The 20,000-nt window shown below is 45.8% G+C and overlaps 2 protein-coding genes across 3 annotated transcripts in view; one reads left to right on the top strand and one right to left on the bottom strand.

The window, feature by feature from the left end:
* The first annotated feature begins 1,005 nt into the window (after nt 1–1,005).
* aldh5a1 (aldehyde dehydrogenase 5 family, member A1 (succinate-semialdehyde dehydrogenase)) lies at nt 1,006–13,107 on the top strand. Its single transcript, XM_061033579.1, has 10 exons — nt 1,006–1,440; nt 3,742–3,825; nt 4,999–5,169; nt 7,143–7,259; nt 7,352–7,495; nt 7,597–7,740; nt 8,419–8,577; nt 8,742–8,905; nt 9,789–9,847; nt 10,928–13,107. The coding sequence occupies exons 1-10, from the start codon at nt 1,153–1,155 to the stop codon at nt 11,137–11,139; spliced, it is 1,542 nt and encodes a 513-aa protein (XP_060889562.1). The 5' UTR covers nt 1,006–1,152; the 3' UTR covers nt 11,140–13,107.
* A 3,947-nt stretch (nt 13,108–17,054) lies between these two features.
* LOC132963861 (dyslexia-associated protein KIAA0319 homolog) overlaps nt 17,055–20,000 on the bottom strand; it is a 13,540-nt gene continuing 10,594 nt past the window's right edge. For both annotated transcript variants that reach the window (XM_061033580.1, XM_061033581.1), the window contains exons 13-16: nt 19,898–20,000; nt 19,707–19,797; nt 19,530–19,621; nt 17,055–18,819 (exon numbers count right to left, since the gene is read on the bottom strand). The exon at nt 19,898–20,000 is cut by the window's right edge and continues 20 nt beyond it. In XM_061033580.1, the coding sequence (XP_060889563.1) occupies nt 18,662–18,819; nt 19,530–19,621; nt 19,707–19,797; nt 19,898–20,000 (444 nt within the window). In that variant the 3' untranslated portion in view covers nt 17,055–18,661. The remainder of the gene's footprint in view (nt 18,820–19,529; nt 19,622–19,706; nt 19,798–19,897) is intronic.

A 20,000-nucleotide genomic window follows, 5' to 3' on the forward strand; every position in this document is an offset into this window, starting at 1 on the left:
TTAGCTGCCAGGGAGTTACAGGTAGCAGAGGCCTGGCTAAGGCAGAAAGCTTTTGTTGGGACAGTTGCAACAGCGTCAGCAGGCCTGGGCTACTTTCAAAGCTGCCAAATCGGAAAAGCAAGCGGTAAGGACTGACTTGCCTGTCAATCAGGTCAGCTACACGCCTTATTGTAAATAACTTTTGTCCTTCATCAAATGAAAACGGATGGTTTGGAGAAATACTGCCTCCTGTGAAGTCTCCTTCGCTTTCTTTGTCCCGACCCCTGAGGATCCAGCCAATATGAGTCTTTTTCATTTTTTGCTTTAAGCCCATTTTACTTGCACTTTGTAAACATCCATCTGTACCCATGCATTTTCCCAGGACCCTGTAACTGCTGCTGAATGAAGTCAATTACATGACCTAAATCTGAATAGTCCTTCCTTCGGCTGAGCCTGTTGTCTTTCAGTATGCGCAGCAAATTATTCCTGCTACCGTGCCAGAGCAGCCGGAATGTCACTGTGTGACATTCCTAAGTAAAACTTGATTTGTTGAGTCATCTCCATAAGGCTGTGTGAAATTAAATCTTTGCCGAGGCAAATTAATTCAGACGCATTTATGCCCATTGAAAATGAACGCATTTTAGTACAATGCAAATACATTAAAGAACCATATATGTGAACTACTGAGCATTAACATCTGTTTCATGGAGCGGAAGATATGATAGGGTTAGGGTTGCCGCTTGGTTTTTATACATTTATTTTCTGTGAACACTGTTTATTGTTTTGAGTTTCTTTGTGTTAAATATTTACAGTTTAAGTCGTTATTTTGACAAAGGCATACGTAGTGGTTATTTAACTCATGTTTATTATAAAAATAATTACAGAAACAAGATTTTTCATTAATGTTTTATATTTTCCCGTTAGCAATGGCCGTCTTTGTCAGGTGCATTAAACGCATCACAGGTTCTTGGCAAAAGAAGAAGACCCTGAGGTGCTCTCGGTTTGTTTGTGTGCGGTGACGTCATTAACGTGTCATCCCTCCTGCAAGGGACTGGTTGAAACCGACGGAAAGCTGCTGGAGGGTCTGTCACCGACCTGGGGGGAGACATACACAGGTCAGCCGCCGCACAGTGAGCGTCTCACACACAACCAGCTCCAGACTTTAACCCCGGTATGTCCACTTTCTGTGTGCTGAGGACTCGCTGCTTCCTCCGGCAGGTCTTCCCCGGCCTGCCCGCCGCCATGCACAAACACTACAGCCTGGACGTCTCCTCTCCGCTGCTGCGCACCGAGAGCTACGTGAACGGCCGGTGGGTCCCCGCAGCCTCGGTGTTCCCGGTCCTGGACCCGGCCACGGGGAAGGAGATAGCCCGGGTGTCAGACTGTGGCCCTGCTGAGGCCAAGCAGGCTGTGGACGCTGCCTACAAGGCGTTTCATTCCTGGAAGCAGTACACAGCTAAGGTACCCAACCGAACTCTCTTAGAAAAACTGTCAATTAAACAAACATGTCGCTTATCAGTCATAAAAGCAAGAAAACACCACAAAAAATGGTAGGTACTAAATAAGTAGGACCCAGACTTGTATTCGGCGTGTGCATTATTTGCTTGACTACTCAATTTTTAAGTTAAATCTAAAGTTTAAATTTCCCTTCGTCTGCAAATAAACACTTGTACTTATTCTTATCAAGGACAAGATCAGAGCCTGTTTGGAATAATTACGTACAAATGGCTGAGTGTAAGCTCGTCATCTATGCCGAAGGGAAGTGAGTTACTGAAATACTCAAAAAACGTGCTTACTGCGTTTAGAAAAAAATAAAATTAGCCTTTAAACACAACAATATTAAATCGCGGATAATTTGAATGGGGTTTGGCGTCAAGGCATTTTCTCGCCTGTGAATGGCAGGTGTCGCTTTTAAACTGCGTGTCTGGACTTTCTGATTAACTGTGAGCAAACTAAGGCTTTACAACACAACATAGCACTAGACTGATTCTTTAAATAACCCATATACAACTTTCTAAAGAGGTGAAAAATACAGTAATATTTAATGTCTAAGCAGCTGCTTTGTAAGATGCACCCAGGTCTTTTCCTTTAGTTAAAGAAGTATTGCTAAAGAGTATAAATACTGTGGTAGAATTCAAAGTCATGACATTTATAAGTGTTAAAGTGTCAACATCAAAACATGTTAAAATAGTAGAAATGCTCTTTTCACAAAACGGCTCCACAGAATATGATGTGTGCATTATTGTAACTCACTTTATAACACAACTATTTTGTGTTTTTTTTTCATACAAATCCTGAAGTTATTAAAGTTGCAATTGCAAAACCAAAGTAGTGCCACTACTGCATGTACCTCAGTAGAAGATCTTTGTCTCAGTCTAAAGTTCTGCAGGATGTAAAGGTGACATAAGGTGAGCTGAATAAACAGTTTGTGATTTAAAACATTAACTTGTCATGTTTGTGCTGCACACACACGTTTGAGTCTGACCTTTAAAGTTTCCGTTCGTCCGTGTGTGAATGTGTATGAATGGATGAGTTATTACTGATGGACTCTTTCCACTGCAGCCTCTACCATCAGGGTGTGAATGGATGAGTTATTACTGATGGACTCTTTCCACTGCAGCCTCTACCATCAGGGTGTGAATCGGTGAGTTAATACTGATGGACTCTTTACACTGCAGCCTCTACCATCAGGGTGTGAATGGATGAGTTATTACTGATGGACTCTTTACACTGCAGCCTCTACCATCAGGGTGTGAATGGATGAGTTAATACTGATGGACTCTTTACACTGCAGCCTCTACCATCAGGGTGTGAATGGATGAGTTAATACTGATGGACTCTTTACACTGCAGCCTCTACCATCAGGGTGTGAATGGATGAGTTAATACTGATGGACTCTTTACACTGCAGCCTCTACCATCAGGGTGTGAATGGATGAGTTAATACTGATGGACTCTTTACTCAGCAGCCTCTACCATCAGTGTGTGAATGTGTATGAATGGATGAGTTAATACAGATGGACTCTTTACTCAGCGGACTCTACCATCAGCGTGTGAATGTGTATGAATGGATGAGTTAACACTGACGGACTCTTTACTCAGCGGCCTCTACCATCAGGGTGTGAATGTGTGTGAATGGATGAGTTAATACTGATGGACTCTTTACTCAGCGGCCTCTACCATCAGCGTGTGAATGTGTATGAATGGATGAGTTAATACTGATGGACTCTTTACACAGCAGCCTCTACCATCAGTGTGTGAATGTGTATGAATGGATGAGCTAATACTGATGGACTCTTTACTCAGCAGCCTCTACCATCAGTGTGTGAATGTGTATGAATGGATGAGCTAATACTGATGGACTCTTTACACAGCAGCCTCTACCATCAGTGTGTGAATGTGTATGAATGGATGAGTTAATACTGATGGACTCTTTACTCAGCGGCCTCTACCATCAGTGTGTGAATGTGTTGGTGTGACCTGCGGTGTAAAAAGACCCTTGAGGAGTCAGAAGACTAGAAAATAAATAAACAAGCTCAAGTCCATTTACCCAGATTGACCCCCTTCAATGTGTCCCTGGAGATTTTAACGTCACCCTCTGTGAATTATTAATTTCATGTTTTCTAAAGTTTAAAAATAATCCGTCACCGTTCACAGGAAGCTGCTGTTGCCAAGTTTTTCCAAACATTAACTCTGAATGAAAAACATCAAAAACACGATGAAACCTGTTGTTCATGGTGTGATCTGATTGGTCGTCCTGCAGGAGAGGAGCGTCCTGCTGAGGAAGTGGTTCGACCTGGTGACGCTGCACAAAGAAGACCTTGCCAAGCTGATCACATTTGAGAGTGTGAGTATCAGGTGGAAAATAAAGGAGGTATTAAGGGTTTGAATGTGGGACAAAATCTAAACCTGCAGGAGGAGGAGGATGAATTTCAAATCTAAAAACTTTCATGAAGCAGACGACACACTTCTCAAACTGTTTCCTCAGATTTCATCTTAGATTCTCACCTTCACAGTTATGGATTTAATCCTTTGAGATTCTGATGTAATTTTTACGAGGGCCTGACCGATGTGGGATTTTTGGGGCCGATATAGAAATTGATATATTGGCCGATATCTTTCTTGATTCTATGTTCAATCCTTAGAGATAGATAAATATAGGTATACACTTTTATTGATCCCTCAGATGCAGTTATCAAACACTTGTGGAAAAGATATTTAATGAAGACAAGATGGTCACTCAGCTGGAAAGTAACTGAGCATGTACAATGTTTGTTGTAATCCATACAGCGCCCTCTGCTGGTGAAAGAGAACTGCTAGTGTAATACAATGAAACTCAAATTAAATGCATTTTTAACTGCTGAATAAAACTCGTAATATCGGCTCATATCGGTGTTAAAGTTAGCCGATAGTCACTGGATATGCTGATATCGGTCGGGCTTTAATTTTTCCCTTTTTTTTTTTCTTTTAAGATTTGTTTTTGTGGGGCGCTGGTGGCTCAGTGGTTAGTGCGCGCGCCCCATGTATGGAGGCTGTCGTCTCAAGCGGGCGGCCCGAGCTCGCATCCCACCTGTGGCTTCTTTCCCGCATGTCATTCCCCTCTCTCTCTCTCTCTCCCTGATTTCCGACTCTATCCACTGTCCTGTCTCTCCATTAAGGGCACAAAAAGCCCACATTTTTTTTAATTTTTTTTGCCTTTAATGTAGAGACAGGACAGTGGATAGAATCAGAAATCAGGGAGAGAGAGAGAGGGGAATGACATGCGGGAAGGGAGCCACAGGTGGGATTCGAACCCGGGCTGCCCGCTTGGAGGACCATAGCCTCGATACATGGGGCACACGCTCTAAACACTGAGCCACCAGCGCCCCAATTTTTACCCTTTTTATACAATGAACATCGAGTTCTTTGACCCTCTTAAAAGTATCTAAAGGAATACAAAGACACATGTTTGTCTTCTTTTTTATTATTAATTATGCAAAGAAATGTTGCTCAAAATGTCTTTGTGTGTGTTGCGTTGCAGGGTAAGCCCATAAAGGAGTCTCTCGGGGAGATCGCGTACTCCGCCTCCTTCCTGGAGTGGTTTTCTGAGGAGGCTCGGCGAGTTTACGGAGACATCGTCCCGTCGCCCGCCAAAGACAGAAAGATCCTCCTCCTCAAGCAGCCTGTGGGCGTGGCGTCCATCATCACACCGGTGAGCAGCCAGATACCTGCAAAAGTCCCAAACATATAAAGCTCAGACTTGAAACGCTCCAAAAGGCTCCAACAGTGCAAACACGGCCCAGAGGTCAAAGATCAGGGGCTGAATTAGCTGAGGGGACACCTAGCAGACAGCTAGCAGCTCCCACCTGTCACTCAAAAAGGCCATGACCCCTGATTCTACATTCCTTTAAACTTAAAGTTAAAAAAAATACTAACCCTAACCCTATTAAGATATAATGTAAACAAGTGAGTTATATAAACATTCAGCCCGAACAGTTGAAGAGAGAAATGAACTCTAGAGACCCAAACTGTTTTTATACCAGGATGTAAACATGTTTATTTTAACATGGGGCTCTATGAGGACTGACTCACTGCAGGAGACAGACTCTAGTGGACACTGGAGGAACTGCAGCTGTAAAGTTAGACATTTTAACATGGAGCTCTATGGGGACTGACTCACTGCAGGAGACAGACTCTAGTGGACACTGGAGGAACTGCAGCTGTAAAGTTAGACATTTTAACATAGAGCTCTATGGGGACTGACTCACTGCAGGAGACAGACTCTAGTGGACACTGGAGGAACTGCAGCTGTAAAGTTAGACATTTTAACATGGAGCTCTATGGGGACTGACTCACTGCAGGAGACAGACTCTAGTGGACACTGGAGGAACTGCAGCTGTAAAGTTAGACATTTTAACATGGAGCTCTATGGGGACTGACTCACTGCAGGAGACAGACTCTAGTGGACACTGGAGGAACTGCAGCTGTAAAGTTAGACATTTTAACATGGAGCTCTATGGGGACTGACTCACTGTAGGAGACAGACTCTAGTGGACACTGGAGGAACTGCAGCTGTAAAGTTAGACATTTTAACATGGAGCTCTATGGGGACTGACTCACTGTAGGAGACAGACTCTAGTGGACACTGGAGGAACTGCAGCTGTAAAGTTAGACATTTTAACATAGAGCTCTATGGGGACTGACTCACTGCAGGAGACAGACTCTAGTGGACACTGGAGGAACTGCAGCTGTAAAGTTAGACATTTTAACATGGAGCTCTATGGGGACTGACTCACTGCAGGAGACAGACTCTAGTGGACACTGGAGGAACTGCAGCTGTAAAGTTAGACATTTTAACATGGAGCTCTATGGGGACTAAATGGGGACTAACTCACTGTAGGAGACAGACTCTAGTGGACACTGGAGGAACTGCAGCTGTAAAGTTAGACATTTTAACATGGAGCTCTATGGGGACTGACTCACTGTAGGAGACAGACTCTAGTGGACACTGGAGGAACTGCAGCTGTAAAGTTAGACATTTTAACATGGAGCTCTATGGGGACTGACTCACTGTAGGAGACAGACTCTAGTGGACACTGGAGGAACTGCAGCTGTAAAGTTAGACATTTTAACATAGAGCTCTATGGGGACTGACTCACTGCAGGAGACAGACTCTAGTGGACACTGGAGGAACTGCAGCTGTAAAGTTAGACATTTTAACATGGAGCTCTATGGGGACTGACTCACTGTAGGAGACAGACTCTAGTGGACACTGGAGGAACTGCAGCTGTAAAGTTAGACATTTTAACATGGAGCTCTATGGGGACTGACTCACTGTAGGAGACAGACTCTAGTGGACACTGGAGGAACTGCAGCTGTAAAGTTAGACATTTTAACATAGAGCTCTATGGGGACTGACTCACTGCAGGAGACAGACTCTAGTGGACACTGGAGGAACTGCAGCTGTAAAGTTAGACATTTTAACATGGAGCTCTATGGGGACTGACTCACTGCAGGAGACAGACTCTAGTGGACACTGGAGGAACTGCAGCTGTAAAGTTAAACATTTTAACATGGGGCTCTATCATGCTCATGCCTGGAGGTTTCCCTTAATGATTAGGACATATTGAAGAGGCGGAGCCAGAATTGTTAAACATAAAAGTTGACAGTCTTGTTTTTCCACAGTGGAACTTCCCGAGCGCGATGATCACCAGGAAGGTCGGAGCTGCTCTGGCTGTCGGCTGCACGGTGGTGGTGAAACCCGCCGAGGACACACCGCTGTCAGCGCTCGCTCTGGCTGAGGTCAGAACACTTAACATGTGATTTAACCCGCTGTGTTCATTTCTTTAATTATTTTTCTGATTGAACTCAAACTCTCTCGTGTTGCTGTTCAGCTGGCGGAGCAGGCGGGGATCCCGGCGGGCGTCTTTAACGTGGTCCCGTGTTCCAGAGAGAAGACCCCGTCAGTCGGGCAGGTTCTCTGCACCGACCCACTGGTTGCTAAAATCTCTTTCACCGGCTCCACCGCCACTGGCAAGGTTAGACACTGAACATGCAGCATGAAGCGCCCCCTGCTGGTGTGTGAACAGTATATTAGTATATTACAGAGAAAAGGAAGTTTAATTACATTTCCTTTCAGGTGCTGCTCAAAATGGCTGCTGACACCGTGAAGAAGGCGTCCATGGAGCTGGGAGGCCACGCCCCCTTCATCGTGTTTGACAGTGCTGATGTCGACCAGGCGGTGGCCGGAGCCATGGGCTCCAAGTTCAGGAACTCTGGACAGGTAACATGAGTGTTGTTATCAGAGCTGAGTTCTTTATTCACAGCCGACGTCTTCTGCCTGTGAAGCTTCACCACATCCCCACTTTCCTCCTCTTCCTCCCCCTCTTCCTCCTCTTCCTCCTCCTCTCCCTCTTCCTCTTCCCCCTCTTCCTCCTCTTCCTCCTCCTCTTCATCCCCCTCTTCCTCCTCCTCCTCTTCCTCCTCTTCCTCCTCCTCCTCTTCATCTTCCCCCTCTTCCTCCTCCTCCTCTTCCTCCTCTCTCTCTTCCTCCTCTTCCTCCTCCCCCTCTTCATCCTCCTCTCTCTCCTCCTCCTCTTCCTCCTCCTCCTCCTCCTCTTCCTCTTCATCCTCCCCCTCCTCCTCTTCCTCTTCATCCTCCTCTCTCCTCCTCTTCCTCTTCATCCTCCTCTCTCCTCCTCTTCCTCCTCCTCTTCCTCCTCCTCTTCCTCTTCATCCTCCCCCTCTTCCTCCTCCTCCTCTTCCTCCTCCCCCTCTTCCTCCTCCTCCTCTTCCTCTTTATCCTCCCCCTCTTCCTCCTCCTCTTCCTCTTCCTCCTCCTCCTCCTCTTCCTCCTCCCCCTCTTCCTCTCCCTCCTCCTCTTCCTCTTCCTACTCTTCATTCTCCTTTTTCTCTTTTTGATCTTTCTTTTCCCTTCTTCTTCTTCTTCTCCTCCCGGTAGACGTGCGTGTGCTCTAACCGCTTCCTGGTGCAGAGCGGTATCCACGACCGCTTCATGGAGAAGCTCGGTCAGACGATGGACGCCGAGCTCCGTCTGGGACACGGCTCAGAGCCCGGCACCACGCAGGGGCCGCTCATCAACCCCCGAGCTGCAGAGAAGGTAAACACAGTTTAATGTTTGGAGAGACGTCTATCAAGTCTATCTCTCTTATCAGATGACGTTTTTTCTGTCAATATGTTTGGGGCGCCGGTAGCCTAGCGGTTAGTGCGTACGCCCCATGTACAGAGGCTAAAGTCCTCATACACACGGCATCTGTCTGTCAGGTTGCTCATCAGATATCAGACGCAGTGTCCAAGGGGGCGAAGGTGTTGAAGGGCGGGAAGCGTCTGGAAGGTTCCTACATGGAGCCGACCCTGCTGGCCGACGTTACCACAGACATGCTGTGTACCAGAGAGGAGACGTTCGGCCCGCTGCTGCCCGTCATCAGGTGTGTACGGTCATGACTCATCAGTGTGTTCACGTCTTTATTTAATGTTCTTATTGATCTACAGTCACCTTTTATACATGTTAGAGCTTCACAAACACACACACACACACACTTTCTTCACATCAGTTTCTTTATGACGACACCAGCAGTGTACACACACCTGTAGCTGCCATGTGTTACATTTGATAACATTAAAGGAGCAGTATGTATCTTTGACCCCTAGTGGTTAAAATGGGTACTGCAGTCTAAATTCTAAACATCATAGAGAGCTGTCTCCCCCCCCCCCCCCCTCCTCTCTAGAGTCCATGCTCACACAGGTCACCATGTGGTGGACTCTGAAGCTTCAGTGTTTATCCAGCTCTGCATGGGTCTGTAAACCTTTCTGTGTTCTAACCTCTCTCCATTTTTCAAAAGCATCTCCAATATTGATCCTAGTTTGAGCACGTTTCTGCTCGTGGAGCTTATTAGAAACATGCAGAGGCTTTTTAGGTCGGGTACAATCACTTCTATCTGAACCACTTCTCTTGTTTGTTTGATCTGATAACTGCTCTCATATCTGACAAACTGCCCTAACGGCCGTGTGGGGGCGTGTCTTAAAAGCGCCTACCTTCTCTGGGCCAAACAAATCCAGAGCATTCAGGAGCAGAATCTAAAGTTAGAAGGAGGACATACTGACTGCTGCATTGTTGTCAGAGAAGCCAGCACTTCAAGATAGCATGTTTCCTTAATGATCAGATAGTAAGATACCTTTATCATCTCACTCTCTACACAGCTCACTGATTGATGCTTTAAAATTGAGAAAAGGAACTTCGAAACAACAAGAAAAGGGAGAAAGTTTTTGATCAGCTAGTCGTAATGAGGTGTATTTTCTTCTGGTTTGCAGGTTTGACAAAGAGGAGGAGGCTCTGTCTATCGCTAACGCTTGTAATGTTGGGCTGGCAGGTGAGTGCATAACTCTGAACTTGTACAGGTAAAAAATCTCCTGAAAGTCTTAAACTGTGTTTGAGATCAGCCTTTCCACTTTAAAGAAACATTTGGAGAACTTACAGTTGAAGTTCCCTGATGTCAGCGTTTTTGGTTTTAGCGAGTTTTAATGCTTCTAAAACAATCCTGAGTAGTCACTGAGCGTTTGTCGACTTGTTAACAACCTTCCACTCATACTCTTTGATTTGAAGAAGTTTACAAGATGCATCTCCGAGTTTGTCGCCTTGGAAGGACTGAAAGCTGACGCGTCAAACCTGAAGCTTCTCCCTAAATAAAACGGTTAATTTTAACGCGACAGATGCGGATTGAAAAGCTGCATGGTAAAACATTTCTGCACATAAATCTGGCTGACAAAGTCGGATCCAACCCAAGGAATTATAGACTACACATGCAAGTGTACGGCGCCATCTAGAGTCCACATGAAAGCGGCTGACAACTTTTTCATATACACACCTGTGTGGTGGAAACCGTCCGCCAGAACAATGGCTGACTGTTTATTTTTCTTAGATTGGAGAGTTTTTAAACCTTTAGAATAAAACTACCCTTATTGATCAGTTATGATGATTAATGCTGCCTTCAGGTGCTGCTTGGAAACATCGTACACACCAGTTGTGCAGTCATAACGATGACTTTTGAGTTCTCTCGTTGGAAAATAGCAACAAGCGTGGTCACCAGGAGGTTGATGTTTTGTGGCTGAGATCGTTTGTGCTTCGGTGGCAGAATGAAGAACACAACGACGTTTACCTGAAGCTCATTCTATCGATGTTAATACACTCACCCGGCGTGATTTAGACTTAAACATTTGCCTGATTGCTACAGCTAATAGACGCATAATAAAATGTGCAACTACTAAATAAATAAAATCTAAATTTCCTGACTCATAGTCTCACTTTGCTCGCCGTTCACATGCTCAGAACTCAGATATCTGACATTTCCGAGGAGCACATGAAGGCAACATTATTTCGTCTTGAACCAACACGTTATTATTTTCACTGTCTGATTGGCTGGCTTTGTTTGTTTTTTTTTTACACATTTTAGGTTACCTGTACTCACAGGATGTGAGTCAGATGTGGCGCGTGGCCGAGGCGTTGGAGGTGGGGATAGTGGGCGTCAACGAGGGTCTCCTGTCCACCCCGGAGGCCACGTTCGGCGGGGTCAAACAGTCCGGTTTGGGTCGCGAAGGCTCCAAGTACGGCATCGACGAGTACCTGGAGGTGAAGTACATGTGCTTCGGAGGACTGAAACCCTGAGAGAGGACCCAGCCCCACCGATATAACCACACTCCTAAACCCCCCTCCTAAACTCATAATCATGCAGTAATCATTAGAGGAGCTCAGGCTGAAGTTGTTTTAATTCTGTGGTCTCCTCATTCAATATAATATAATAAAACTGCTGACTTAGTTTGAGGCCATGCAGGAAACAAGTAACATTTAAAAAAAACCCAGCAAAATATGAAATATCGTGCCATCTGCATTTCTCTTCAGCTGCCAGGAGGGGGCAGTCTCTGGTGAGACAGGGTCCTCTTCATTGCTCCTCTGCTGCCTTTTTGATTATCACATGTTCATATGCAGAATCAGGCAATAATGATGTGTATGATGGCATCAGTTTCACCCTTGTTCAAATCTTTAAAGGTCGCATATTCTTTAAAATTGGAGATTTTCCCTTCATGACATCACAAAGGGCAGTAGCCCCTCCCCCAGGTGGGTGACACTCCCACAGCTAGGTGTTTGTTCTGCCCTCTGAGTCTGCCTTCTCACCGTAAACAATAGGACATGGAGCGAGAAAGCACCGAGTACACCCAAGCCCTTCCAGAGAGGGGGCGTGGTCAGACACAGCTCATTTACATATTTAAAGGCACAGACACAGAAACAGCCTGTTCTGAGCAGGGCTGAAATAGAGGGGTTTATAGACATGATCAAATACAGGATCAGAGTGGATTTAGAACAAGAAACTTCACACACATGTTGAAGAGGAGCTCTGACACTTATTTACACTGAAGAAGAAGAGGAGGATATGTCACCTTTAAGATTATGCAATATTAAACATGATCTCCACATGTTAGAAAACAAATTTTTATGATCAGTGTGTTAATGATACATCGAGTGTTAAAGTGCCATAACCCGATAAATCAACGAGAAACTCAAGTATTCAGATGAGATGGGAACGTTGACTTTTCTCTTTGAAAGCATTTTTCCTGAAACAAAGAATAACAAACATCAAAAAGATGCATTCCATCAATAATTTAATTCACAACGCCTGAAATGATTCACCATTAAGGCCGAGTCCACTTGTAGGCGGGTATTTTGTCTCGCACTGTTACGGCTGTCATGAGCGACGACATCCTTGGCATGCAATACATTTTCTCCCCGTTCCTCTGCAACGACCGTTTCATTTTTAAAGTTTTCCCACCAACTCCAAGTCCGGGTGTCGTCCAAAACCGCCAATGTTGGGGGCGGGGTTTGTGTGGTGGGAGTGTTGTATGAAGCAGCAGTGACCTCCGTCATCCAATCAGGCGTCTCTGCTCGTCAACATCGTGGGAGAGTAACTGTGTGTGTATGTGAGAGCGTGTAAAAAGTCCAGTTAGCATCGTTGGCACCAGCGCTAGTTTGGTGACATCTACCATCACACTAATCTCATGTAAACTAAAGAGACGGAAACGTTCTCCAGGAGCTCAAACGTCTTTGTTTAAAATGGAGAAAGCGCGTCAGATCTGCACGCCGTAAAAAAGAAACTGAACTGAAGCACAAAACCTTTTTTTCTAGATTTTTCTAAAAGTTTAGTTTGTGTTGAAGATCCCGACGTCCTGTATTCATGTGGAAGTCGTTATTTTTGTATGATTAAAACTGAGACATGGACTAACAGGAAGTAAAAACAGTTTTAAGGCATGAGAACAGAACCGTCAATCTGTCCTGTGTTGATCCCAACTGAGAGAGATTACTTAAAAAAAACATTAATGTTGAAAAGCATGCCTGATGCAGGTCATGCATGTGAGCCGGCCCCCTCTGCGTCTCAGACTGAAGAGAAGTCGTCATAGCTGTGAATGATTCCCATGATCCTCCATGATGATGTTAGTGAACTGTACAGCTCTCTAATGTAAAGTGATCTTTGTCTTAATTGTAACATGATGTTGTAGTTAGAGTTAATTTAAAAAAGAAAATAACTTTTGTATTTCTGACATCAGTTGTTGATAGAACATTAAAGAGCAAATTGTAATAAAACATCTCGTCATGTGTTTTTTAGTGTCAGTATTGTGCTGACAGGAAGTGACCAGAGGCAAAGCACAACATTGAGGGCAGTTCTTGAGAGCTCTAATCAGTATAGAAACCATCTTATAAGTCATCGTTATCAAACAAAAACCATCGTCATCATCAATAATATGGAGACAATCATCATTAAGTTAGTAGCTATTCATGAAAGAGCTGGGTCTTTAGCTTTTTCTTAAAGGTGCAGAGGGACTCTGCAGATCACATGGAGTTTGGAAGTTCATTCCACCACCGGGGGGCGACAGAGGAGAAGAGTCTAGTCAGAGACTTAGGACCCTGTTGTGGAGGTTGGATCAGACGCCTTTCATTGGCAGAGCGTAGTGGGTGGGAGGGAGTGTAGACCTGGATGAGAGAGTTAAAGTAAGGAGGAGCCGTTTTTGTAAGCGAGCAGCAGAGTTTAAAATTTGATGCGAGCAGTAACTGGGAGCCAGTGTAAGGAGATGAACAGCGGAGTGACATGTGCTCTTTTAGGAAGGTTGAAGACCAGTCGTGCTGCTGCATTTTGTATAATTTGCAGAGGTTTGATAGAGCATGTAGGAAGACCTGCCAGTAGAGAGTTGCAATAGTAGATGCGCGATATCACAAGAGCCTGTACCAGGAGCTGTGTAGTTCTGACAGGTATGGTCTGATCTTCCTGATGTTGTACAGGGCAAATCGACATGACCGGGCAATCGAGGCTACTTGAACCTTAAAAGTTAGCTGGTCATCAATCATGACACCCAGGTTCCTGCAGACTTTGTGGGCATGAGTTTGGTTGTTCCAAGCTGGATATTGATCTGTGGTTGCATAGAGGGACTGGCTGGGATGACAAGGAGCTCAGTCTTTGAAAGATTGAGTTAAAGGTGGCGTTCATTCATCCATTTAGAGATATCAGCAAGGCATGAGGAGATTCTTGTAGAGACTATAACATCGTCTGGTGGGAATGACAGGAAGAGCTGGGTATCGTCAGCATAGCAGTGGTATGAGAAGCCATGAGAGCGGATTATTGAACCAAGTGAGCTTGTGTATATGGAGAAGAGAAGGGGACCAAGCACTGACCCCTGAGGTACCCCTGTGGATAAGCTGTGCGCTTTGGACACTTCTCCCTTCCACGACACTCTAAAGGATCGCCCAGAGAGGTAGAACCAGCAGAGGGCAGATCCTGAGATGTTCAGAGAGCGTGGATAGGAGGATTTGATGGTTGACTGTGTCAAAGGCAGCAGACAGGTCTAGCAGTAATAGAACTGAGGACTGACCCGCAGCTCTGGCAGCTCGTAGCGATTCTGTTACTGACCGTAGTGCAGTTTCAGTAGAGTGGCCCCGCTTAAAGCCTGACTGATTTGGGTCAAACAGATCGTTTCTGGACAGGAACTCAGAGACTTGCTTAAAGACTGTGCGCTCGAGTATTTTTGACAGAAAGGGCAGAAGAGAAACTGGTCTGTAGTTTTCAACCTGGGCTGGGTTTAGTGTGGGTTTTTTGAGCAGAGGGGTGACCCGAGCTTGCTTGAATGCGGTGGGGAACACACCCAGTGACAGAGAGGAGTTGATGATATGCTTAAGTGCAGCATTAAGCGGAGAGGAAATGGTCTGCAGGAGGCTTGATGGTATTGGGTCCAGAGGACAGGTGGTGGGCCGAGAGTCTAGCACAAGCTTAGAGACTTCATCCTCAGTCAGAGAGGAGAATGAGTCGAGTGAGGCACTTTTGGCTGGTGCCTTTGGGCTGAGTTGGTCAGGCTCAGAAAACTGGTTACTGATGGTTGCAACCTTTTCAGTAAAATACGAGGCAAACATGTCTGGTGTGAACAGATCGGAGGGTGGAGGAGGAGGTGGTTGAAGCAGTGAGTTAAAAGCAGAAAACATTTTTCTTGTATCTGTGGCATTGCATATCTTGTTCTGATAATATGTTGTCTTGGCCGTTTTCAGGCTGGAGGAGAATGAGACAAGTCTTTGCTTATAGTCATTGAGGTCAGCGGACTGTTTGGATTTTTGCCATTTTCTCTCTGCTGACCTCAGCCCTGCTCTTTGCTCTCTTATGACTTCCATGAGCCATGGGCTAGGGTGGGTTTTGTGAGCGGGTTTGGACACCAGAGGGCAGAGCTTGTTCAGAGATGAGGCTAGTGTGGAGCAGAGTGTGTCTGTAGAGAGTGCGGTAAAGACCTTTTGGGCAGGCATGGCAGCCATTAATCAATCAATCAATCAATCAATTTTTATTTGTATAGCGTCAACTCATAACAAGTGTTATCTCAAGACACTGTTCTGGCAAGCCGTCAACCGACGATCTTGAGGAGCCTAGGAGAGCTCAAGAGCTCCCAGGAAAGTAGGTGGTTAGTGACTGAGATTTATAGATAGATACATGCAGTAATATGATGTACTGTATATGCACAAAGAGAGAGAGAGAGAGAGAGAGGAGCTCAGGGTGCCAGTTCCCCCGGTAGTCTAAGCCTATAGCAGCATAACTAAGAGCTGGTCTACACCAGCACCAGCCCTAACTATAAGATTTATCAAAAAGGAAAGTTTTAAGTCTATTCTTAAAAATACAGACTGTGTCTGCCTCCCGGACCCCGGCTGGAAGCCGGTTCTAGAGGAGAGGAGCCTGATAACTGAAGGCTTTACCCCCCATAGTACACTTGGAGACTGTAGGTACCACCAGCAGGCCTGCACTCCGGGAGCGCAACGCTCTCGAGGGACAGTACGGCACTAGTAGCTCCTTCAGGTAAGATGGTGCCTGGCCATTTAGAGCTTTGTAGGTGAGAAGAAGGACCTTGAATTCTATTCTAGACTGTATAGGGAGCCAGTGCAGAGAAGCCAGGACAGGAGTGATGTGGTCCCATTTCCTGGTTCTGGTCAGTACACGAGCTGCAGCATTCTGGACCAGTTGAAGAGTATTTAGAGACTTGCCAGAGCACCCTGACAAAAGAGAATTACAATAATCCAGTCTGGAGGTAACAAATGCATGAACTAGTTTTTCTGCATCACTTTGCGACAGGATATTCCTGATCTTGGATATATTACGAAGGGGAAAGTAGGCTGTTCTTGAAACTTGACTGATGTGAGAGCTAAAAGACATATCTTGATCAAAAAGAACTCCTAGATTCCTAACAGTGGTGCTAGATGCCAGGCTGATGTCACTAAGGACAGTCAAATCACTAGAAAAAGTCTCTCTGAGGTTCTTAGGGCCTAGCACAATAACTTCAGTCTTGTCTGAGTTAAGTAGCAAAACATTTCTGGTCATCCAGGTCCTAACGTCCTTAAGGCATGTTTCTAGCTGACATAACTGACTGGTGCCATCGGGCTTCATTGATACATAAAGCTGAGTATCATCTGCATAACAATGAAACTGTATGGAGTGTTTCCTCATAATATTTCCCAGAGGAAGCATATATAATGTAAAGAGAATTGGTCCAAGCACTGAACCTTGTGGGACTCCATGGCAAACTTTAGTGTGCATAGAGGACTCATCATTAACATGTACAAACTGAGATCGGTCTGATAAGTAGGATTCAAACCGACTTAAAGCAGTCCCTTTATTAGCATTACCTCGTTAGACAGCTGAGCTGGCTTGAGCGATCGCATGTTTTGGTGGTATGACACCATTTGTGGGTGTGCCTGAGGGAGTTCCAGCAAGGAGATTGTGAATTGAATAAAGAAGTGGTCTGATAGATGTAGAGGGGTGACAGTCAGGTTTGCTGTCGAGCAGTTCCGAGTCAGGATTAAATCAAGAGTGTTGCCAGCTTTGTGGGTAGGAGGAGTTGGGACGTGCGTGAGGTCAAATGAGGACAGGAAGTCTGTTGCCTGGGCTTTATCAGTGTGTATATTCATGTCTCCCATTACAATCAGTGGTGTTCCATCATCAGGGATTTCTGAGAGTAGCATGTCCAGTTCCACAACAAAATCATTCAGATTACACCCTGGTGGGCGGTGAATGATAGCAATGTACATTTTAATAGGAGCAGTAACCAAGATTGTGTGATATTCAAATGAGGAGTTGTTGCTCATCTATTATCTTTACCGCTTGTCCGGTTCAGGGTCGCAGGGGGGGCTGGAGCTGATCCCAGCTGTCATTGGGTGAGAGGCGGGGTTACACCCTGGACTGTTCACCAGCCAATCACAGAGCTGACATGTAGAGACAGACAACCAGACACACTCACATTCACACCTACAGACAATTTAGGGTCAGCAGTTAACCTAACGAGCATGTGTTTGAACTGTGGGTGGAAGACGGAGAACCAGGAGAGAACCCACACATGGAGAACATGCAGACTCCACACAGAGAGACTCCTGAAGGACGGGGATTCAAACCAGGAACCTCCACACAGAGAGACTCCTGACAGACGGGGATTCAAACCAGGAACCTCCACACAGCGAGACTCCCGACAGACGGGGATTCAAACCAGGAACCTCCACACAGAGAGACTCCTGAAGGACGGGGATTCAAACCAGGAACCTCCACACAGAGAGACTCCCGACAGACGGGGATTCAAACCAGGAACCGCCACACAGAGAGACTCCTGAAGGATGGGGATTCAAACCAGGAACCTCCACACAGAGAGACTCCCGACAGACGTGGATTCAAACCAGGAACCGCCACACAGAGAGACTCCTGAAGGACGGGGATTCAAACCAGGAACCTCCACAGAGAGACTCCTGTCAGACGGGGATTCAAACCAGGAACCTCCTCACAGAGAGCCTCCCGTCAGACGGGGATTCAAACCAGGAACCTCCTCACAGAGAGACTCCTGAAGGACGGGGATTCAAACCAGGAACCTCCTCACCGAGAGGCTCCTGACAGACGGGGATTCAAACCAGGAACCTCCTCACAGAGAGACTCCCGTCAGACGGGGATTCAAACCAGGAACCTCCACACAGAGAGACTCCCGTCAGACGGGGATTCAAACCAGGAACCGCCACACAGAGAGACTCCCGTCAGATGGGGATTCAAACCAGGAACCTCCTCACAGAGAGGCTCCCGTCAGATGGGGATTCAAACCAGGAACCTCCTCGCTGAATTAGAAGATGATATGATGCACGTAATTCAGACGGAGCTAAAAATTGTTGAAAGAGGATTTGTTTATGCTAAGCTAAGCTAGCAGTTTCCCCCCTGTTTCCAGTGTTGGAGCTAAGCTAGGCTGACAGACCCTGACGCCTCTCTCTGTGTGCTGGACTCACAGAAGCAACTGTCTTATTCTGCTGAATGTCTGCTCCTCCTTTAGATTCTTCATTTCAGGTCTTAAAGAGAAATATCAGTTCGAGGAGTTTGTCCAAAATAAAATATTTGAATTTCCCCCCACACACGTTAACGTTAAATCACACATAATCCAGCCCGGATACACAGGATTGTCCTCAAGGCAGTGACTCCTCACGTCCTTTTGAAGGAGCTTGACCTCACAGGCAAGGATTTCTGGGTAATGAAGTCCTTCATAGTGTTAGGAGTAAAAATCTCTAAATGCCACACGGGGCCGCCCAGAGTGCAAAACCAACCGAGATGAGATCTTTTCTGTCTTTTCTCTCCCCGTGAAGTCGCCCGTCCCCGTCAGCCGAAGGCGTTTCCGTTGCGTGCGCCCTGAGCGCTGAGCCGGTTCCTGCTGCGGACGAGTCGGTCCCGGCTGAAGATGGTGTCCTGGTCGCTGTCGAGCTCCGACTCGGACATCATCAGGCTGGAGTTGTGCTCGGTGCTGCGATGTTTGATACCTGAGAAAAACATGGTTTATTCAAGATATCGGGGGGAAAAGAACTACAAAACCCATGATCATAGAGTGGTCACAGTGATGTCTCTGATTGGTGGAGCTTGCTGTTACCATAGCAATGTTTCCCGCCCTTACAAGATAGTACCACACTTGTATTAACAGTATAAACACGATAACAACTAAAGATACGTTTAAGAAGCAGAGGGAACATTCACAATGGATTGTGGGATGTGTAGTTCCTTGATTCTTTGAATATTCATTTATTTTATGATAGGACGTCGTTTTCCTCTACAAGTCTGCACTAAGGTGAGTTTATAACCATATTACACATGTCCACTACAGCAGGCACACACACACACTGACAGCCCAGAATGTACGGGTCAGACCACCAACAAACAAACAAACAAACAAATAAACAAACAAACACTCACTCAGCGTCTTTTTCATCTTTTTCATGCACACAGTGTGGTTTTCAGAACAACATTAAAAGTCTGAAAAAGGACAAATCTATTTAAAGTTAGACATTAAACACCCCCATAGAGCTGGAATGGAATGATCCTCGTGCTCGACTGAGAGACTGACAGTCGACTGAGGCTCTGACCTACGATTCGTCGACTCTTATGGGGTCACACCCAGAGTGAATGTCTGATAAAAAAATGTATATTGACATCTATCTGATACCAGTATAACAAAGGGAATGTGTTGTTCACTCACTGAATTTGGGTCGGAGCTCCACCCTCTCCTGCTCGTCCATGTTGTCCAGGATGGTGTATTTGGTTTTCCTCCTCACTTTGGTCTGCCTCCTCCTGCACACACAAACACACACTCACTGTCACACTGTCATCATCACCAGGGTAACACATCTAAAACATCCAGAACGACCGAGGTCACCTCTTGAAGCAGCAGATGAAGGTCCAGCTGACGGACAGGATGAAGACCATGAGCAGGAAGCTGGTGAGGACCACGTACAGAACCCTCCACTCTGATTGGACGAGCAGAGAGAGAGACAGAAATCAAACCTGCAGCGTCTACAAGTTGTCTGTTTTATTTGAGAGCAGCCAATCGTTTGTGTTTGTGTTTACCACAGTTGCTCTCTCCATCGCCGAGGTATCGACGAATCAGGTTCTCCGTCCAGAAAGGGTCGCACAAGCACTCTTTTGTGATTGGATCGCACTGGCCACGCCC

This window comes from Labrus mixtus, unplaced genomic scaffold (assembly GCF_963584025.1).
Source record: "Labrus mixtus unplaced genomic scaffold, fLabMix1.1 SCAFFOLD_109, whole genome shotgun sequence".
Taxonomy (NCBI): domain Eukaryota; kingdom Metazoa; phylum Chordata; class Actinopteri; order Labriformes; family Labridae; genus Labrus; species Labrus mixtus.